The sequence below is a fragment of the Hypomesus transpacificus genome, chromosome 6, assembly GCF_021917145.1.
Source record: "Hypomesus transpacificus isolate Combined female chromosome 6, fHypTra1, whole genome shotgun sequence".
Classification (NCBI taxonomy): Eukaryota; Metazoa; Chordata; class Actinopteri; order Osmeriformes; family Osmeridae; genus Hypomesus; species Hypomesus transpacificus.
This window is the reverse complement of record NC_061065.1, coordinates 1702070-1725640: the sequence shown is the minus strand read 5'-3', so window position 1 is coordinate 1725640 and position 23571 is coordinate 1702070. Positions and strand designations below refer to the sequence as shown.

The following is a 23571-nucleotide window of genomic DNA, read 5'->3' as shown; positions in this document are numbered from 1 at the left end:
TTGTCAAGAATATACATTTTTCAATGGTTCGCAATGTTTGGAGGAATCCGCCATTACTGCTTGCAGTTATATTTACTTTAATTATTTCTCAAATTGAACATATTTTCTAATTAATTTCATAAATTTGCATTCGGTAATTTCATCAATTAGTTAAATTATTGTTCTCATTTCTCCTATATTTCATTCTTCTCATCTATTGCTGATTTACGATATTCACACATTGTTCAGGGCGACGCCTTTATTTTGAAAAACCCTTGCTCACCCCCTCCCCTACAACTCGCTTTTCTGAAGCGAGCCTGGAACGATTGCGCAACAGCCGAAATCTCTCGTTTCAGACTCAACTTTGCTGATTTTGCTAGGGTTTTACGTGTTAATATCAAAACAGTCAATAGATTTATTTCTTCGTTATTTACCTGACTCCATCTTCCATATGTTTTTTAGCATTTTAACGGAGATTTTAGACTTTTTGTTCCTCTTGCTCCTTCAACAGCCTTTTGAACACAGCTGCCTTAGGAACTTTCGGAACTTCCCAAGACTCCCATCTCTCGGAATGTCATAAAAACATAGTTTTCTTATACATTATATACATTATATACGGATATCCATCTACTAAGTTTTTTCAGCACGTCTTAAGATGACTCTTTTCGGATAGCTAGTCTGACTCACTTTCGACTAAAGTAATAGAGGCCTCTATACTTTGCTGTCACTTGTTGTTAATAGTGTAACTTTAGGCAGGACGGATATTACAATAATAATTTGTTTGAGGTCTGTTGAAAACGTTAGTCACGCCGATGCTCTGCCATATTGTTAACATCTTTGGCTAACATGATTTTCCCAACAGCCTTGTTTTGAAGCGTAACGCAATTACAGTCATCACACACGTACTGCTAACCATTTGTTGGTCGCTTGACGATTTGTCCACACTTTTTTGATTTTTACCCTTTTGCTAGATTCAAAAAAGTCCTAAAAAGTTATGTCCTCAGTTTACTCGAATTTTGTTTTAAAGAGGTCCATAGCATATTTGTACCTAAACACGAGTTATAATAGAGATCGCCGGATAAATCTTTGCCCGAGTTTACAGGGTACGACAGTAGAAAAGCTTTTAGCAAGAAACATTTAACATTCAATCTTCCTTACATTCAGGGAAACATACATCCTAGCAATTAAAAGCATTTGTAACCACTCCTCTCCTCCAAAGCCTTTTCACTTTCTCTAGTTCAAGATTCGTCTCTAGGCATTCATAAGGTTTCACAGGTTTTTTTCATTGCCTACCTTATCCAAATGTAGATGTAGCGAATCACTTAGATTTCTTTATAGGGGAGAAGATGTGGTGTTATTTAGTACTCCAGTTCCCAGCATGCTCAGTGGAGTTAGGCATGCGCTTTCAGATATATAATACGACATGTGTAGAGAGCAGTGACGGTGATTAAGCAGCAGCACGGTGTGGAATAAAAGAACAACTAGTTTGGAACACGTCTCGTCTGATTGACTAACAGACATAACAGTGAATGCTTGATAAGTAGTCTATAATTCAGTAAATAAACAAATAAAAGTTAAATTTTCGAGGCGCGCTGGGCGCGCGCATTTGACCTGAATTATAGTACCACCAGAGCCTGTTTGAGGAGAGCCTCGCCACTCCCTATTAAGCCCCATTGTACCGAATTTGGCTGCAGTTCCACCAGAGTTCCACTGGGGGTGATCGCGAGCGAGTGCATGTTGAATGGGAGACTATGGAGCTAAACGGCTAAATTTGTCTCTTTCGCCTGATTGTCGTTGAGAAATCTCAGATTTGATTGTAGTTTTTGCATTTTCAACATGGATTATACGGCGAAAGTTGAATGAACAAGTACTTATGTCCTTTTGATTTCTAACAGGGTGAGTCGTTGTTGCCCACAACACGCTAGCATTCTGCTAATGAATGCTGATTGGTTAGTGAAGGACTGATACGACCAGAGCTCCCACTTGATGGAATCCGAAGCGGAATCAGAATGTCAGAGCATTAGCAACATAAGCAACAACATTAGCAAGCCAAAACTCTTTCTAGCATGTGTATTGACAGGGAGAGCCTAAGCTGTCAGCTGTGTTGTCGATGCCCTGAGAGAAAAAAATAAGTGACCAGAGCTTGCCGTAAAGCAGTAGCTCTGGTCGTACGATGTGTATGACGTCAATTACATTTTCAAAAGCTTTTTAGAACAGAAAGGCGACTTTAAAACAATCTAACAGCCAGCAGTGTGTATTTTTTTGCCTCCCCTTTCGAATTCAGAATTTAAATTACTAGACAAAACATTATATATCCTGAGAAAAGTGGATTTTGAGGGGTACCGCTCCATAGACCTCCATTCATTCTGCACTCGCTCGTTAGCGCCCTCACATGGAACTTCAACCAGTTCAGAACCCGGAAGTTTCCAGAGAGTGGCAGTTCTCTCTATATTAGACTATTATAACTATTTAAGACTTCAATATCCATGTTCTGTAGAGCACTTATCCGCCCAAGTACCTCTACAAAATCTACTATGTGTGCCAAATAATATATCCTGACAAGCCATGCTGATCAATTTGATCTATAAGGCCAGCATGCGATCTCTGACACGGCTAATGTCTTCCATTATCTACCGAATTTAGGTGTCCCTATCAGCCTTCGATCTTGTGTGCTGGTCTGAAGATAACCACGCCCCTCTTGTTTGCATGTGAGATCGGAAATACATACAGCACAGAAATAAATGTGGTGTGGAAATATATGTGGTGTTTAAAAGTCTCAAAAAATAAGTAAATGTGGTATTAGGAAATAAAAGTCCCATGAAATAAATAAATGTTGTCTTTACAAAAACGTCATTTAAAAAAAAAAATGACCATCTTTTTTTATTTCTGAGTTTATTTCATAGCCATATTTGTTTATGTATGTATTTATCTATTTATTTACCTACTTCTTTATTTATTTAATTGTGACTAACTCGGCGTTCCATAAGATCAGGATCTAACTGGACGGGAGGGTGAACACTCAATGTATCCAAACTACAGACCATCACATTACACATCAAAACAGAACGAACACAACAACAAAACTCCAAACAATGCTTATCTAACTAAGTTTAAACCTTTAACTCTGTAGCTTTTCAGCTTACCGCGGGGCATTCTGGGTAACAGGAGCGTTGCTGCTACACAACCATCTAATCAAATTTCCTTCATCCTACTCTGGCGTCTTTACATTTATTTATTTAGCAGACGCTTATTCCTGAAATTTTTATCTCCTGCATTTCCATCAACCCTGTCTTGTGGATTTGGACACAGGTTTTCATATTTGGCCACAGGTTTTCATTTGACAGAACTCTGAAAGAATTTCCGGGCATGGCGAATCCAGGCCTGGCACTGGTCTGCCGTAATGTCATTGCATGCCTCATCTATGGCCTGGAGAAGGGTAACTTGTTCATGAGGGTGCCTATCGTACACCTTCCACCTCCATGTGGAGAATAATTCCTCAATAGGGTTGAGGAAGGGAGAGTATGGGGGTGTAGTCGGTGAATCGAAAGGCCAGAGACGCTTGGTGTTCGTCCCTGGCTTGGGAACCACAATTCACCTTAGGTTATATTCTCAGGGAGATAATTGACTCATTAATATCTGACTCCAATTTTAAGACATGTACACAAGTGCGTTACCTGTAACCTTGAGCGCTAAACAGTTAATGACATGAAACTCTGACGTAGGTAAAAATTGTCTGCTTGATCAGACCAGTAGACCTAGTAGGATATGTAATCGATCACTCAGAGGCCCCGGTAAATTCCTTCGGAGCGTGGAGATCCACTGTAAGTTACTCAGAGGCCTTAAGTTAAAACCTACTCGAAAAGTCTATGTTCATAATCAGTTAGCCGCATCAACCAGACTAGATCTAAGTTTTCACCGCCGTAGCTTGATAGATACGTTTCAAAGAAAACAAGTAACGTCAAAATGCACAATAATAGTTTATTATCTAAATAGTAAGATAATCAATACAATGATAATGAAATATCATCAAATACAAAACATACCTTCAGAGCAATGGTTAACAAAGGTATTCACAATGAAGACTAGGCGCCTAACGCACCGGAGCTGTATCGTAAACAGAACTCGAAGTGATTGGTAAAAACTTCTTCCTATATACACCCAAACCTGACTAAAAATGGGGACACCGGTCACATGACTGAAAAGTAGTCTAACGCATCCAAATTCAAATTGGATCATTAATCAAGGCTGCAGTAGACCAAGTGGTGGCCTTGCAAGACAAGGGAATATGTTAAACACATGTTGGTCTGCTGCAGGCACAAACTGTAAACCCTGTACATGTACATGTTACAGTGTTAAAATTATTACTAGAATGTAATACATAAAATAAGAAACACACGCATATCAAACATGACATTAAAAGCTGTTTAGAACGATATTTACAAGAACACAACTTTTAACCTTTTAACCCAGGTGTCATTAAGGTGTGATTGTCATTTTAGCATTCATGCAAATCAACAACTGTCCCAGACGAGTGTCTGGGTGACAAAGGGGCTGCCAAAACAGCCCTACAGGGGCAAGTACAGGGCTGTAAATTGTGGATGGGCTTGAAACCATGTTTGCACCAATTGAGCATAATGGAACCTGACATTATCCCACACAATGGCATAGATCACGCCATCAGATCTACAGACCTGACTTAGCTCATCCAGGAAGCCTACAAGTAACGCTGCATTATATTACCCAATACAAGGTTAATGTGGAGGGCTGCGTCCCACCACACCATCTTCTGATATCACCGCACACATGGTGATGTTGGCCTCACGTTGTCCAGGTACTTGGATGGTTGCCCACAGGCCAATGAAATTTCGACCTCTTCTCCTTGTCTTGGCCATGTCGAAGCCTGCCTCATCCAAAAATATGAATTTGTGATGGTTTTCATCAGTATCCAGCTCCATCACCCTCTAAAGACATTTTGAAAAGAGAATTACTGATTACAATGTAACATTTCTGGGGATGTTTCCACAATAGGCACCTTGAGCTGAACATACTCAATCCTCAGTTGCTTAATTCTGTCTGCATTCCTTTCGAAAGGCACACGGTACAGTTGTTTTAGAGACACCTGATACCTTTTCAGAATGCGTGCAATAGTCGGTAAACTTATGGCTTCCACATTGTTGAACACGTCGTCATTGACCGAGATATGCTGCTGTATTTCTCGAAGGCGAATATCATTTCTGGCCTGGACCAAATTGACCACTGCCTGCTGTTGTTGCTCAGTCAGTATTCTGCCTCCCCCATTTGGCCTAGCCTCTATTCTGCAGGGAAAATTACAATACAGTAAAACAGGGGTGGGGAAGACCGAAATCATTTTTGGTCTGGCCCGCCATGGCACTTCAGGAACCATATTATTCGGTGCATCATGGGTTGGCAGCAGCACTATTTTAATATGTGGAAGAGGACCGTGGAGGCGTGCAGCGTTGCGTACCAATGTACCCCAAAAAATTATCTTGCGCGCTGTGCGCGCTCGCATTAAGTGTGGAATTCCTTTCTAGCAAATCAAACCCAGAATACGTTGTTGGTTTAGGCTAAGACCCGAATGTTTACAACGTATGGCTCCGCGCCTGATTAACACTCAGATCGATAAGCAGTCTAAAAAATGGTAGCAGTATAAAAAATAATACGATCCCTTTCCGTAATCATGAAATGTTCGATGCACCCCTAGTCAAAACAGGCTGCATCCGTGCCAGCTAACATCACAAACCTCACCAAAGAGAAGCAGTTCCAGCCATCACATTAGGCGTGAGTTAATTAAATGTTTGACCAAATATAGCAGGCACATTTTTAAGTTGATAATTCTGTACGGCCCCCGAATGATTTTATAAATGTCCAAATGGCCCTTGGCAGAAAAAAGGTTCCCCACCCCTGCAGTAAAAAGACATTTAGGGCCCTATTTTAATGATCCGAAACGCAAGTATCAAAACGCAAAGCGCAAGTAACTTTGTGGGCGGTACTCCAGCGTGGTTGCTATTTTGCCGGCAGGATAAATGACCTTGCGCCTGTCGCAAATCTAAAAAGGGTTGGTCTGAACTAAGCTACATTACTAATGGGTGTGGTTTGGGCGTAACGTGCAAGAGACCAATCAGAGCGTCATCTCACATTCCCTTTAAGAGCAGCGCTTGTTCCATGGCGGATTGCTGTCATAACAACGGATTGGACAGGCGCACACCAGCGGTTCACAGTCGAGGAGACCAACGTTCTTGTCAGGGCCGTAAAAGATAGAGAAGTGATATTGTATGGGAAAGGCACAGCAGTTTTCTCATTGCACTAATTTGCCCTCGCTGCTCATTCAAATTCTTATTCTTATTTTTAAGTATATATATTTTTTAATTGTCATATTTTTTAATTGTTTAGTTCTTAGAATTTGTTTAACTACTTTTTTAGTTCATTTAAGACCCTTATATGTTTATTGTTTGCACCCTGCCACAGTAAATTCCATGTTTGTGCAACATAGGCTACATGGCGAATAAAACGGATTCTGATGGGCATGGGAGAAGAAACCTACCCACATTAGCTTAGGTTAAACAGGTGTGGGAGGAAATCCCCACGGGTGTTTCAAACCTGCTTGACCCCAACCAATCGGGCTTCAAGACCGGCCACTCCACAGAGACTGCCCTCCTTTCAGTCACCACTGCCCTCCAGTCTGCCAGAGCGGCTTCGAAGTCATCCGTCATCATTCTTCTGGACCTTTCTGCAGCGTTAGATACGGTTAACCACCAGATCCTGCTCTACTGACTTTCTGATATGGGCTTCACTGGCACTGCACTCCAGTGGATCTCATCATACCTATCGGGAAGATCCTTCCAGGTCTCCTGGGGAGGCAAACTGTCAGAACCTCGCCAGCTCTCCACTGGTGTCCCACAGGACTCTCTGTACACCACCTCACTTGGACCAATCATCACCTCCCATGGCTTCTCCTACCACACGACACGCAGCTGTACCTGTCGTTCCCCCCGACCGATCCGGGGATCTCAGCTAGGATTGAGGCCTGCCTCGCAGACATCTCCGCCTGGAAGACCGAGCACCAGTTCCAGCTGAACCTCGCCAAAACAGAACTTCTCATCATCCCGGCCAAACCCTCCATCTACCACAACCTCTCAATCATCCTGGGATCTGCGACGGTGACCCCTTCATCCTCTGCCGGGAACCTTTGGGTTACCATTGATGATGAGCTCTCCCTCTTGGCCCACATTGCTGCGGTCTCCCGGTCGTGTAGATTCACCCTCTACAACATCCGGAAGATCAGGAGATACTTGTATGAGCACTCCACCCAGCTGCATGTCCAAGCACTTGTCCTCTCCAAGTTGGACTATTGCAACTCACTGCTTGCCGGTCTCCCAGCATGCTCAACCCACCCTCTTCAGAGGATTCAGAACGCAGCGGCACGCCTGGTCTACAATCTACCCAGACGCTCCCACGTTACTCCGCTCCTCATTTCCCTCCACTGGCTACCCATCACGGCCCGCATCAGATTCAAGACCCTGGTACTGACCTTCCGAGCAGTGAACGGGACTGCACCCGACTACATCAAGTCTCTCCTGCAGCCTTGCACCCCCACCCGCCACCTACGGTCTTCTGCAGACAACTGCCTGGTGGTCCCACCGCTCCCCCGGTCCCAACACAAGCTCTTCTCCTGCCTGGCCCCCCAGTGGTGGAATCAACTCCCCACCTCCATCAGAGATGTCTCTCCATATTCAAGAGAAGGCTCAAGACGCACTTGTTCCGGGAGTACAACGGTACTTAGGAATGGTTTGCTGAACCCAATGCTAGTTTCCTCAAGGATCACAATGACTCTTACTTAGAGATTTGTTGCTCTTGTTGGTTAGTGGTAACTGATTTAAACTGTTGTATTCTCTGCGAAATATTCTATTTTAGTTAATCTTATTTTTATTTTTACTGTTGCTTGCTTTTTCTACAGGTACACTTGCACTTAGAGATTCATGTTGTTTATTTGTAACTTGCTTAACTACATGCTCTTATGGTTCTTCCCTTTGACACTTATTTTTTAGTTGTTCACAATGTGTGCTTCTTGTTTTAGCTACCCGCAAAGCTTTGGGGCTACCTTGTTGTTATTATCAGTGATCTATGTACTTTGTAAAGCTCTCTCTTGGAAGTCGCTTTGGATAAAAGCGTCTGCCAAATGAATGAATGTAAATTGTAAATGTAAATCAAGTTCACAAACATAGAGATTTTTCATGAAAATCTTATTAATCATTGACATGAAAGAAATGTAACACAGCTAGCCATTGAAAAAAATCTAAACCATATGTAGTTTCGCAGGAAGAAGACCCTGGCTTTGCCAACAGTGCGCACGGGCCAAGCTTGCGTCCTGAAAATAGCATCGGAATAACGCGCCATTGACTTTAGACTACGTTTTTCCTGGTCAGTGGCGGAATTGTTTTTCGGAAACTGCACCAGGGAACGTTTGCGCCGGAACACGCCTCCTTTTTTGCTGAACCGCCCCTGGGAACGCAAGGTAATTTCAACGTGCGTCTGTGGAGGGAAAAGTCTGCTTTGCATCTGGTGCAAACATTTACATTTACATTTAGCAGACGCTCTTATCCAAAGCGACTTACAGTATGTACAGGGACATTCCCCCGAGGCAAGTAAGGTGAAGTGCCTTGCCCAAGGACACAACGTCATTGGCACCGCACAGCCTGGAATCGAACCGGCAACCTTCTGATTACTAGCCCAATTCCCTAATCGCTCAGTCATCTGACTCCAAACTAGGAATAATACATGCGTCGTTGACAAAGTCAATTGCGCTGGGTGCAAGATAGGGCCCTTAGTCACATCACCTACTTTGTGATACACATTGGCATGCAGTATGACTATTTGACAATTGCCTTGGAATGCATGCTGAAAGCTTACCGGTTTTCATTGCGGAAAGTTCTGATGATTGAGGCCACAGTTGATCTTCTGAGGTTTGGTTGGATCATTGTAGCTGTCTCAGTCATTGTAATGCCTCGATTCACGACATAGTCCACAACTATTGCCCTGATTTCAATGGACTCTCGTTGCTGTTGCTGCCGCTGTCTTGGTACGTGGACTTGTCCTCTACCACGTACCCCCACACCTCTCTGACGAGGTCTATGGCCGCCTCTCTGACGAGGCCCAAGGCCGCCTCTCTGACGAGGCCCATGACCACCTCTCTGACCAGGCCCCTGACCACCTCTCTGACCAGGGCCCAGACCACCTCTCAGAAGGTGTGGATGTCTCTAATGATGTTACGCTCAATACCGTGCTCCACGAAGCGGTTTCGACCTTTCGAAACAATTGATACTGACACAAACGTGTCAGGCGTGGATTAAAATGGGCAAAAACCACATGATCACCTGTCAAAGTGACGTCCGAAGCTTCGCACGAGCAGCTGAGACAAACAGCGTTTTATTCAAACGCTTAAAAAGACATCAGGAATCACTAATATTCGTAGGTTATAAAGAGGAGACAGGCCTATTTACGGACGCTATAGAATACATTCATTGACAGAGCCAGAGATACAGATAGATTGCCAGAGCTAGATAGACAGAGATAGATACAGATGTAAAAAAAGTAGGTGTACACAAGCACATAGCCTACATCTTTCTCTAGTTTTACCAGCCTTCAAATGTGGCCATCCCTTTCCCGGTTGCAAAAGCATGTTCCAAAACCTTAACCTCTAGCCTACATTATCATATAATAATGTATTCATTTAGCATATACTTCCACTAAAACGCAGTAACCGTATGCAATCTCACTATGTCTGAGTGAGGGGCAGCGCTATTACCACGAGGCCAAACTCAATTTGACTTGAATCGTGTAATTAATCTTATAAGAACCTAAAAATAAATGTTATGAACGTAAAGTAGCAAAGACGTTACGTTGTTTATAATACAACAAGATATATGATAACATATTTTTGACACTTGCACCTTTATTTATCAAGTAGTCAATGACGATTGTGAGACTGACGTCTCGTCTCGAAGACTTGACGTCACTTACATTTACATTTAGTAGACGCTCTTATCCAGAGCGACTTACAGTAAGTACAGGGACATTCCCCCCGAGGCAAGTAGGGTGAAGTGCCTTGCCCAAGGACACAACGTCATTTGGCGGGGCATCGACCCGGCAACCTTCTGATTAGTAGCCCGACTCCCTCACCGCTCAGCCATCTGACTCCACTTGATTCCTTCTATCGCTCGATACAGTCACCATAACATCAACTGACCAGCAGATGTCCCTATGGAGAAGATGTATCGAGCGCTTTGAAAAAGCGCTTTGATACAATTGTGTCAAATAGCTTGTTGCTTCGGAAAGCTTTGTTTCCCCCATTACTAGTTGTCTCCCTCCATCCCTTGGACCACGTCTTCCTTCTCCCACTCCCTGACCTCTATTGTGAACACCTGCCAGCTCCATGCTATCGTATCACTATGTTGTTGTAGGCGGCTACCACTCATTTTATATTACATTATCCTCATACCACAATGCGAAATCAATCATCAGCACCATATAGTATTGACAAAGCAATTACAAGGGCCTGCCAACCTACAGGTGCTGCTGGTTTTCAAATCTTAAAACATGATGGTTAAGTCCAATTTGTTCAGGTTTCATAGTAATTGGTGTCAATGGATCTCTTTAAACTGAAACCTTCATGTTCTAAAGTTGGAATATTGTTTATCAGTTTCCATAAAACTATGCATTAAGAGTTATGTAACAGTTACTTATCATTTTGAGCAGTAGTATCATTTGAAAGTTAGATCATTGTAATGTAAGGAAATGACAGACATTTCAGATGTAATGTGTGAATTTGCCTTTTGAAATGCTGATACTTTGATGTTAACTTAAGTCATTTTGAATAGATGATTATAGTTCAATGAACAAATGATCTAAGCCAGGGATTCGCTGCCTCTAGGGGGTGCGCAAGAGGAAAAATGTAATGGTGGTCTATTGGTGTAATATGAATTATTATATGGCAACGACAGTACAAGCTTTCTGATTGGCTAATGGGTCCTGCTATCCGCGTATTGCCCTCCTCACCCGTCTGACACGGATTCGGACCAATTATTTGTTTGTAAACATTCGGGATGCGCGCGCAGCATGGTGGCAGAAAACTGGGAAAATATAGCTTTTATAACGGCTAGTTACATGGATTATTCCAATAGTTAGATTTTAAAAGACCAAAAAGGTTGAGGAGGGCAACCTTTTTTTGGTTGAGGAGGACAACCTTTTTGGGAGAAAGCGATTCCACATTGATCTGTCACATCAGAATTTTGAAGAAAGTCTTGAAATTTGAGTCAGAATGTCGCCCGGTAGACCGCATAGGCGGACATACAGCTATGTCTTCATGTCATGACAAAGTTAATCTTCTTTACAGTTCTACAGTCAGTCCTACAACAAAAAAAGTCTAGCAGGGCAGCTTTCAAGAGATCTGGGAATTCTGCTTTTTGCCAGCTGGTCCAATTATTTTTGTGATTTGTGTAAAACTGGCAATCTGAGTGAGCCTGCGTCCCCGTTACTGTACAGTAGTGTTTTGACGTTAGCCTCAGTCAGACTCGGATCGCTTACTGGCAGTCTGCACTATGTTGTTTGTCACTCCATTCTACACTTAGAACGTCAGGGAGGACTGCCTTTGGTAGATACGAGCCTGCTGAAGATAGCCAGAATCTCGGATTTCTTCAACCAAGCCTGTTTCATTCATCATTTGCCTGAGAAAGCAACCTCCGTTACTAGCTAGCCAGGCTAGTTTCACTCCTCAGGCTATTTAAAGGTACATGTTGGCCAAAGAACGCCAGCAAGATTGGCACGTGACTTGAGCATATAAATTGATGTGTTCCTGTCAAATAAATATTTCTCTCGTTTCTCTCCCATGAGAGCTACTTCAGAAAACGTGTTTCTTTCAACTGCATTGTTAACACTGGGTCAAATACTTACGCCAGGATCGCTGCAGAAACCTACTCTGCTAAAACAGGGCGTTTTCACCCATGTAGTTTGTTTGCTTTGTTCCGATTCAGGTATTAATATGATCAAATGTTGCTGTTGCCCCTTTGTTCGGTTTGTGTTTACACTGCAACATTTAACAGCGGACTAAATCTTGTAAACAAACTCCACGCGCTAGCAAACTGTTCTCTCATTGGTACGATTTGAATGCGGCTTAATAGGCTGTTGCTTTTTTTAAAGGTGTGGGGGAGTGGGGGTGCGTGAACCCGGTCGGGATGTAGTAGGGGGTGCGTGGCCTAAAAAGTTTGGGAACCGCTGATCTAAGCTATATGTGTATTGTATCCAAGCAATTAGAAATTGTCTTAGCATGTTGAAAAATGACGATGATTTTGATCATCAGTTGTGAGTTGTGTCTAGAGTTTTGAAATAAAATGAAATACAGGCGAATGACTGTTGTTCGTTCACTTTGTAAATTCACTGTACATTACAGCCCAAGGAGCTCAGGTCAAATTTAGCCTAAATATATCTAAATAAAACCAATCATGGGAGTCAGATGGCTGAGCGGTGAGGGAGTCGGGCTAGTAATCAGAAGTTGCTGGTCGATTCCCTGCCATGCCAAATTACGTTGTGTCTTTGGGCAGGGCACTTCACCCTACTTGCCTCTGGGGGAATGTCCCTGTACTTACTGTAAGTCGCTCTGGATAAGAGCGTCTGCTAAATGACTAAAATGTGAAATGCAATTAATATTTTTATATTAGTAACATCATTCTTGTTGCCAAGAGGAACCTGCCGGGAATTTTTTTGTTGAATTGCTCCAGACAAAGATAACAAAATGAAAAATGACAGCCATGTTGGAGGATATTATACCAAGTACATATTTTTAATGAGGAGACATTTTTAAACGTCAACAACCAATAACTTGAGCATATTATATAATACATGGATATAAGTGTATTTCATATAAGTACATAAAGCTGGTTTAAATGGTTGCCTCTGTAACGGATGTAAATCGGTGAAACTCACTCCTCAAGTATGTAGCAGGCCACCCGCGTCAACAAAAAGCTAGCCTTTAGTTGGCGTAGCTGGTAGTGGTTGCGCTTGGCAAGTCAGAAGTGGCGTGTTCGAGCCCAGCGAGTGGCGTGAATACTGACCCAGTAAGATGTTTGTGATCAGTGGAGATCCTTGGCCACAGTAGACACCTTTCCATAAATGGCAGATGTGGCATCCTAGCAAGAGACCGCTGGTGACTCCAATGAGTTTGGGGGATACCTTGACCTGTCTGTGAATGTGCCTGGAATTAAGACCCCAGTTAGGAGGGCAGACAGTTTTCCCACCTGATTTGGCTTAGTGTTTGACACAGAAAGACAAAGCTTCCAAGGGCCCTATCTTGCACCCAGCGCAATTGACTTTGTCAATGACGCAAGTATCATTCCTAGTTTGCACTCGACGCAAAGTGGACTTTTCCCTCCACAGACACACTTCGGTAAATTAGGGAATTACTTTGTGCTCCCAGGGGCGGTTCAGAGAAAATAGGGGGCGTGTTCCGGCACAAATGTGCTATTTTGAAGTTTCAGAAAAACAATTCCGCCACTGACCAGGAAAAACGTAGTCTAAAGTCAATGGCGCATTCAGATGCTATTTTAAGGGCGCAAGCTTGGTCCATGCGCACTGCTGGCGAGGCCAGGGTCTTCTTTCTGCGAAGCTACGTTACATTGTGTTGATTTATGGCGTGTTACATTTCTTCAATGATTATAAAAAGATTTTCATGAGAAATCTCTATGTATGTGAACTTAATTTGTAACATTTGTGGCAATTTCCTCCCACGCCTGTTTAACCAAAGCTAATTTGGGTGGGTTTCTTCTCCCATCTCCATCAGAATCAGAATTCAGTTTATTTGCTATGTAGTCTAATTCTAAGCTCAAAACAATTAAAAAATATATCAAATAAAAAAATCAAATATATATAAAAATAAGAATAAGAATTTGAATGAGCAGCATGAGCGGGCAATTTAGTGCAATGAGAAAACTGCTCTGCCTTTCCCATACAATGTCACTTCTCTATCTTTTACGGCCCTGACCAGAACGTCGGTCTCCTCAGCTGTGAACCGCTCCTGGCGTGCCCTTGGCAAATCAACCGTTATAATAGCAATCCGTCATGGAACAAGCGCTGCTCTTAAAGGGAATGTGAGATGACGCTCTGATTGGTTTATTGCACGTTATGCCCAAACCACACCCATTAGTAATGTAGCTACTTCGGACCAACCCATTTTAGATTTGCGCCAGGCGCAAAGTCATTTATTCCTCCGGCAAAATAGCAACCGCCCACAAAGTTACTTGCGTTTTGATACTTGCGTTTCAGATCGTTAAAGTAGGGCCCCATGTGTCTAACCAATATTATGAAGCTACACTAGAAACATCAATGGTAACTTCACTAAAACTGTGTTAAACCTAGGAGCTGCATCCAGTAACATTAGTAAAGATATTTGATTGAAGGCTTTGGCTGGAGAGAAAAAGCCAGAACTTTACATTGGCTCCTGAATTAAATAAGAGTGGGGAGCCGATAGACACTGTAGGCAAGAAAAAGTAAACTTATGAAAAGGTGATTTGAGTTCAAATTGCTGTACCAGCTTAAACACTCAAAGTGCCTCTGTGTGCATATACTGCTGCTGTGATTAATGCTTTGCTGATCTCATGTATCCACTTTGATCAGCAGCACAATTTGCACTGACAGTCGTTGACCAGATTTTCCTTATTTGTACTTCCAGGTTCGGGGTCTTTTCATTTGTGCACCTGATTGACAGATAATTTATGCCAATTGACAAATATACCAGTGCTGCATCTCATACTTAAGTCATCTGAAGAGTGACAAGCAGATGTAAAATGTGTCTGCGTCCAATTTATGATTCTGCCTCCAAATTAGTAGGCTTGCATATCTTTCAAACTCTTCAAAAGCACCAACACTAATTTATGAATTAGCTTTTGTGATACAGTTACAGCTTTTGTATCCTCTCCTGGTAATCAAAAGGGATGTACGACAGCAATGGAAGTACTAATCAGTTGTTTGTTTTGTAGCCCGCAAATGACCTTCTTTGAGTCGAGTGCACCAGGGAGCTGAATGCCTGTATGAGGTTCACCTTCCTCATTCATATTCAGCTGTGTCTCCTCCCTGCTCTGTCCCCTGGCCCTGTTGAACCAAGACTTTGTCAGGCTGTTTACGTAAAAGAGCTGTTGGTTTAACCAAGACTCAGGAAGCAGAGGAACCCCACACATTAATTAACGTAGAAGAATAATGTTTTAGTTTTGAGGGCAAGGGAAGAAGAATCAGCATGTCTGGTTTGACCTCATGTGAGAGGGAGTAATGAGTGACACAAAAATGGCCCTGAAATATTCATGAAAAAAAGCAAAACACAATATGTGAAAAGTGGTTTCATTGATAGCTCTTCTTTTATCTGTTATATTGTTTTTTATCAGAATATTCCAGCATCTTAAAAAATTATCTGCATAATTGTTAGATTTTTTTTTCTCCAAACACATTTCCAGGAATTCATGAGTGAGATGACACAACATGGTTCTAACAAGATTTGCTTCACAACTGTCGGGCAGGCTCAACTGGGCATGTCGGTTGCAAAATACGAATTTTTTCCCGGTCTATTACACTTGGAGTGTCGATCAGGTCATCATATATCTCTGGCCACTGGATTGCAGGGCTTGATATTAACTTTTTGAGGCTCTTGGCCTTCGGACAAATACATTTACGTTTCACTTGTCCATGCACAAAAGTCACTTGACCCCAATACCCTTAAATAGCCTGACCAAGTGATCGGGCAAAACTAGCCTGGCTAAAGGAGGTCGCTTTCTCAGGCAATTGACGAATGAAACAGGCTTGCTTAAAGAAGTCCGAGATGCTGGCTATCTTCATCAGGCTCGTATCTACATTAGGCAGTCCTCCCTGACGTTTCTGATGTATAATGGAGTGAAGTACAATATTGTGCACACTGCCAGTGAGCGAGTCTGACTGAGCCTAACGTCAGTGTAACGGGGACGCAGTCTCACTCAGATTGCCAGTTTAAACAAATCAGAAAAATAATCGGACCAGCTGGCTAAAAGCAGAATTCCCATATCTCTTGAAAGCTGCCCTGTTACTTTTTAGATGTAAAAAAAATTGACTGTAAAACTGTAAAATTATGAACTTTGTGACATGACGTGAAAACATGGTTGCCACTCGACTATGCGGTTTGTACCGGGCGACATTCTCACTCAAATTTCAAGACTTTCGTGACCCAAATCAAAATTCTGATGCGACAGATCAATGGGTAATCGCTTTCTCTCTTAAAGGCTGTCCTCCTCGACCTTTTTGGCATTTTTAAATCTAATTATTTGTATTATCCGTGTGGTCCTTTTGCCATTTAAAATGCTATCCTTTCCCGGTTTTCTGCAACCATGTTGCGCGCGCATCCCAAAATAATTGGTCTATTCTTCCATGAGATTGTGGCACAAGCACAAATCATATTTATTTGTTTGTAAACATTTTTTTAAGACTCAGAAGACTCAGTAAAAACATCTGGCTGCCAAAGAAGTGCTGGGGTTTTTATGTTGGCCAAACAACCAAAACAGTTTTTTGATCTGATGCAAAGGGTTTACTTGCACACTGCATTACTGTATTATTTGTCTAATATGATGGAATTTGACTCTTTGGGTTTTTTTAGAGCAATAACTTGTAAAGTTAAATGAAGAGGATGTTTAATACATAACCAATTTACAAAATAATTAACAAATTTAAAACTTAATTAGATTACGGTTTTAAATATGAATTACACTATCATAGTTATTGTGATTCGGAAACCAAGAGAGACAGAGAGAGAGAGAGAAAGAAAGAGAGAGAGAGAAAGAAAGAGAGAGAGGGAGGGAGAACTCATGGACAAGGTCAGATGAGGATGGCCAGAGGAAGAAGAGTCGAGGAGGAGAGGAGAGAGAACAATGATATTGTGATAGTCATGGTTAGAAGAAAAAGCACATGCACTTATTAGGCTGATTATATTCACCTGGAAAACTGTCTGTGACATTTTTTGTGACTGGGTGGGATGTTAGAATAGAGCTGCCGATTTTTGTGAAACTAACAGGGCAAGTTATTTGTTAGGACAATGGTCTGCTTCCAATGTAATCACAATGGAGAGTTCAAGCTTTACCTTACCCAAAGTTTTCGTTATATATCTGTAGCTTCAGCAGCTGCTGTTTCCCAGTACAATCTCAAGTTTGAGTTATAACAAGTCAGAATTGAGGTAGCCTAAGAAAACATTATGAAACTAAAGAAAGTTTCTATATAATAGGCAAACCGTTCATATTATTTTGACTCAAACATGATAACATGAGTCCAACGTATTATATTACCTAAAGCTCCAAAAACTGTATTTGAGCTCAAATTATTGCGGGAAAAAATGGCTTGTGAGCTGCCGCATGCTCACATTAACTATTGATTCTCCTTAAGCAAGGAGAGTTTGTATAGTGCATTGTTTTGCACACTTATTCTTGCACGCAAAAAGCTAGGAAGAAAAAAAGCTGAAAAAAGTGATATGAGTAACTAAAGAGAGTACAATTTCTGAGAAAATTGTGAGGTGTGCTTGCGTCGGTTGCAGCTGGGGCATTTTTACATTTACATTTATGCATTTAGCAGACGCTTTTATCCAAAGCGACTTCCAAGAGAGAGCTTTACAAAAGTGCATAGGTCACTGATCATAACAACGAGATAGCCCCAAACATTGCGAGCAGCCAAAACATGAAGCATACATTGTGAAAACCAAATAAGTGCCAAAGGGAAGAACCATAAGAGCATGTAGTTAAACAAGTTACAATTATACAACATGAAACTCTAAAAGTGCAAGAGTGTATCTGTAGAAAAATAATCAACAGAAAATATATTTCACAGCGAGTACAATAATTTAAATCCATTACAACTAACCAACAAGAGCAACAAGTCTGTCAATAAGAGTCATTGTGATCCTGGAGGAAATCAGGTCCAGACAAGCATTCCTAAGTGCCGCTGTACTCCCGTAACAAGTGCGTCTTGAGCCTTTTCTTTAAGGTGGGGAGACAGTCAGTGTCCCTGATGGAGGTGGTGAGTTAATTCCACCATTGGGGGGCCAGACAGGAGAAGAGCTTGTGTTGGGACTGGGCGCTCTTGAGCGGTGGGACCACCAGACAGTTGTCAGAAGAAGACCGTAGGTGGGGGGTTTTCTTTTTACGGTATCACCTCCTCCAAACCCATTGTTCAAACTAATATCAAATATCCAAATATTTGGAAAATTTTAATGGGTGTACTTTACAACTGATATTTTTGTATATTTAATTACTTTAAATGATATATTAAGTACCCCTCCCTGAGTCACCACCTTACTGCGTTGGAGGGGTTTGCGTGTCCTAGTGATCCTGGAAGCTATGTTGTCGGGGGTGGGGCTTGATGGCGAGCGCCTGGTGGCCGGGCCTTTTCCCATAGGGCCCGGTCGGGCACAGCCCGAAGAGACAACGTGGGACCCTCTTCCAGTGGGCTCACCATCCGCAGGAGGGGTCATGGGGGTCGGGTGCAGTGTGAGACGGGCGGCGGCCAAAGGCGGGGGCCTTGGCGGTCCGATCCTCGGCTGCAGAAGCTAGCTTTAGGGACGTGGAACGTCACTTTGCTGGCGGGAAAGGAGCCTGAGCTGGTGCACGAGGTAGAGAGTTTCCGGCTAGATATAGTCGGCCTCACCTCGACGCACAGCATAGGCTCCGGAACCAGTCTCCTTGAGAGGGGCTGGACTCTCTTCCACTCTGGAGTTGCCCCTGGTGAGAGGCGTCGAGCTGGGGTGGGAATTCCCCTCGGTTCAGCGCCTGTACATTGGGGTTCACCCCGGTGGACGAGAGGGTAGCCTCCCTCCGCCTTTGGGTGAGGGGACGGGTCCTCACTGTTGTTTGTGCTTTCGCACCAAACGACAGCTCGGAGTACCCACCGTTTTTGGAGTCTCTGGGGGGGGGGTGCTAGAAAGCGCTCCTCCTGGGGGACTTCAATGCTCATGTGGGCAATGACAGTGAGACCTGGAGGGGCGTGATTGGGAGGAACGGCCCCCCGATCTGAACCCAGCTGTGTTTTGTTGTTGGACTTCTGTGCTAGACACGGCTTGTCCATAACAAACACCATGTTCAAGCTTAAGGGTGTCCATATGTGCACCTGGCACCAGGACACCCGAGGTCTCAGCTCGATGATCGACTTTGTAGTCGTGTCGTCGGACTTGGGGCCGCATGTCTTGGACACTCGGGTGAGGAGAGGGGCGGAGCTGTCAACTGATCACCACCTGGTGGTGAGTTGGCTTTGATGGTGGGGGAGGACGCCGGTCAGGCCCAAACGTAATGTGAGGGTCTGCTGGAAACGGCTGGCAGAACCCACCTCCGGGAGAGCTTCGATCATGTCTCGGGGGGGGCCGGGGACATGGAGTCCGAATGGGCCATGTTCCGGGCCTCCATTGTTGAAGCGGCTGACCGGAGCTGCGGCTGACCGGAGCTGCGGCCGAAAGGCGGTCGGTGCATGTCGTGGCGGTAACCCTCGGACCCAGTTGTGGACTCCGGAGGTGAGGGATGCCGTCAAGCTGAAGAAGGAGGCCTATCGGACTGTATTGGCTGGTAGGACTCCAGAGGCAGCTGATGTGTACCGGCAGGCCAAGCGGAACGCGGCTTTGGCGGTCGCGGAGGCAAAAACCTGGGCATGGGAGGAGTTCGGCGAGGCCATGGAGAATTACTTCCTAACGGCATCAAAAAGGTTCTGGACCACCATCCGGCGACTCAGGAGGGGGAAGCAGTGCTCTGTCAACACTGTATACGGTGGGGATGGTGCGCTGCTGACCTCCACGGGGGACGTCCTGGATAGGTGGAAGGAATACTTCGAAGACCTCCTTAATTCCACCAACGCGCTTTCCGACGTGGAGGCAGAGTCTGGGGACATCGGGGGGGGGGCCCCTTCTATCTATGGGGCTGAGGTCGCCGAGGTGGTTGAAAAGCTCCGTGGTGGCAGGGCCCCTGGGGTGGATGAGGTCCGCCCGAAGTTCCTTAAGGCTCTGGATGTTGCAGGGATGTCTTGGTTGACACGACTCTGCATGGACATCGGGAACAGTACCTCTGGACTGGCAGACCGGGGTGGTGGTTCCCCTCATTAAAAAGGGGGACCGAAGGGTGTGCTCCAACTTTAGGGGGATCACACTCCTCAGCCTCCCAGGGAATGTCTATTCAGGGGTCCTGGAGAGGAGGGTCCGTCGGATTGTTGAACCTCGGATTCAGGAGGAGCAATGTGGTTTTCGTCCTGGACCAGCTCTATACCCTCCGCAGGGTCCTGGAGGGTACATGGGAGTTCGCCCAACCAGTCTACACATGTTTTGTGGATTTGGAAACGGCGTTCGACCATGTCCCTCGGGGGCTCATGTGGGGGGTGCTCCGAGAGTACTGGGTACCGGATTCCCTGATCGGGGCTGTCCGGTCCTTGTACGACCGGTGCCAGAGTTTGGTCCGCATTGCCGGTAGTAAGTCAAACTTGTTTCCGGTGAGGGTTGGACTCCGCCAGGGCTGCCCTTTGTCACCAATTCTGTTCATTACTTATATGGACAGAATTTCTAGGCGCAGCCAGGGCTTTGAGGGGGTCCGGTTTGGTGACCTCAGGATCGGGGCGCTGCTTTTTGCAGATGATGTGGTCCTGTTGGCCTCATCGGACTGTGACCTTCAGCTCTCACTGGAGCGGTTCGCAACCGAATGTGAAGCGGCTGGGATGCGAATCAGCACCTCCAAATCTGAGGCCATGGTTATCGACCGGAAAAGGGTGGAGTGCCATCTCCGGGTCGGGGTGGAGATCTTGACCCAAGCGGAGGAGTTCAAGTATCTCGGGGTCTTGTTCACGAGTGAGGGAAGAATGGAGCGCGAGATCGACAGGCGGATCGGTGCGGCGTCCGCAGTGATGCGGGCTCTGCATCGGTCCGTCGTGGTGAAGAAGGAGCTGAGTCGAAAGGCGAAGCTCTCTATTTACCAGTCGATCTACGTTCCTACCTTCACCTATGGTCACGAACTATGGGTAATGACCGAAAGAACGAGATCGCGAATACAAGTGGCCGAAATGAGCTTTCTCCGTAGGGTGTCCGGGCTCACCCTTACAGATAGGGTGAGAAGCTCGGTCATCCGGGAGGAACTCAGAGTAGAACCGCTGCTCCTCCGCGTCGAGAGGAGCCAGCTGAGGTAGCTCGGGCATCTGATTAGGATGCCTCCTGGACGCCTCCCTGGTGAGGTGTTCTGGGCACGTCCCACTAAGAAGAGGCCCCGGGCAAGACCCAGGACACGCTGGAGGGACTATGTCTGTCGGCTGGCCTGGGAACGCCTCGGGGTCCCCCAGAAAGAGCTGGTAGAAGTGGCCGGGGAGAGGGAAGTCTGGGCCTCCCTGTTTAGGTTGCTGCCCCCGCGACCCGACCCCCGGACAAGCGGTAGATGACGACGACGACAAATATATTAAGTATGCATACTATTTATGAAGATTGCATAGATTAAAAAACATACAGTTGATGCTGCTCATTTATGCTTCAAAATACTAAGAGTGAAGTATAGAATGAAAAGGTTCTCGTCATTTCCCTTAGTGCAACAGCGAATGGTGAAACAAAGAAATTGGGCAATCATGTGTAAAAATGGTCCTAGCCTATATAACTTAAATTTCCCCTTACATTTTTCCCTTTTGGTGATATTTTAAGCATTTACTCATATTGCATCCATTTATTAACAAAGAACCCCCTTTGAATCAAGCTGATTCTAATGTAATATTGAGGGTTCAATGTGTGGTGGTTGGATTATTCATCCATCCATCCTCAGCTGCTATTCGAGTCAGGTCTCGGGAGGAGCTACTCCTGCAGGGGTTCCCAAACTTCCATATCCACACTAACCAGCGCCGACCGGGGGACCCCCAGGCCAGTGTGGAGATGTAATTTCTCCATTTAGTCTTGGGTGTTTCTCCTCCAGGCCTCCTACCAGCTGGACGTGGCTGGAACACCTCCCTAGGGAGGTGCCTAGGGGGCATCCTTACCAGATGCCTGTTAAGGAAATATTCGAAGACACTGTGTACTTGGATTGCTAGGATTGCCAGATTAATAGCAATTCTATATTCGACATAAAAGTACAAGACAGAGTACTCAATCTACCGGAGCACACATATCGCCAATGTCGTTCAGCAGATACTAAAACACCCTATGGGCCCTATTTTGACGATCTGAAATGCAAGTATCAAAACGCAAAGCGCAAGTAATTTGTGGGCGGGACTCCGGCGCGGTTGCTATTTTGCCGGCGGGATAAATGACTTTGCGCCTGGCGCAAATAGAAAAAGGGTTGGTCTTAGCTACATTACTAATGGGTGTGGTTTGGGCGTAACGTGCAATAAACCAATCAGAGCGTCATCTCACATTCCCTTTAAGAGCAGCGCTTTTTCCATGGCGGATTGCTATTATAACGGCGGATTTACCAGGCGCACGCCAGGGGCGGTTCACAACCGAGGAGACCAACGTAGTAGTCAGGGCCGTAACAGATAGAGAAGTGACATTGTATGGAAAAGGCAGAGCAGTTTTCCTTTTCTGATTGCGCCAAATTGCCCGTTCATGCTGCTCATTCAATTTCTTATTATATATATATTTAAATTGTTGTATTTTTTAATTGTTTAGTTCTTCAAATTAGTTTAATTATTGTTCTTTTTACTTAATTTAAGACCCGTATATGTTTAATGTTTGCACCTTCCTGCCACAGTAAATTCCGTGTTTGTCTAACATAGGCTATGTAGCCATGTGGCGAATAAACCAAATTCTGATTCTGATGGAGATGCGAGAAACAAAACCACCCAAATTAGCTTTGGTTAAACAGAGGTGGGAGGAAATTGCCACAATTGTTACAAATCAAGTTCACATACTCTATTGAGTATTCTCATGAAAATATTTTTATAATCATTAAAGAAATGCAACACACCATAAATCAAAACAATGTACGTAGCTTCGCAAAGAAAAGACCCTGGCCTCACCAGCAGTGCGCACGGACCAAGCTTGCGCCCTTAAAATAGCATCAGAACAATGCGCCATTGACTTTAGACCATGTTTTTCCTGGTCAGTGGCGGAATTGTTTTTCTCAAACTGCAAAATAGTACCGGGGAACGTTTGAGCCGGAACACGCCTCCTTTTTCGCTGAACCGCCCACGGGAGCACAAAGTCATTTCGATGTGCGTCTGTGGAAGGAAAAGTCAGCTTTGCATCGAGTGTAAACTAGGAATGACACATGCGTCGTTGACTAAGTCAATTGTGCTGGGTGCAAGATCGGGCCTTATGTCTTATATACACTCACAGTATCTGGTCATTCTAAACATCAGTCAATCAATAAAGACATTGAACACATTCTTCTATAAAAGGATCTCCTGAACTGAAACCAGACATGTATCTGTTTTCAGTCTCTTCCTATCATTAGCCCACTCAGGGCCTCATTTACTAACATCGCGACCGCAGCTTAATCTGCGCCTTTGCCCAACCGCAAATAGCGCACGGTGTATTTCCGCATTTTGCGTGGTATTAATCAAACCAGATCCTCGTTGGGCAATCAG

General features: G+C 44.4%; 1 protein-coding gene across 1 annotated transcript in view; it reads right to left on the bottom strand.

Moving 5' to 3' along the window:
* map3k5 (mitogen-activated protein kinase kinase kinase 5) overlaps positions 1 to 9178 on the bottom strand; it is a 149340-nt gene extending 140162 nt beyond the window's left edge. Inside the window, exons 1-3 of the mRNA XM_047022090.1 lie at positions 9033 to 9178; positions 5012 to 5294; positions 4760 to 4940 (exon numbers count right to left, since the gene is read on the bottom strand). Of these exons, the coding sequence (XP_046878046.1) occupies positions 4760 to 4940; positions 5012 to 5294; positions 9033 to 9178 (610 nt within the window). The remainder of the gene's footprint in view (positions 1 to 4759; positions 4941 to 5011; positions 5295 to 9032) is intronic.
* Positions 9179 to 23571: the final 14393 nt, after the last annotated feature.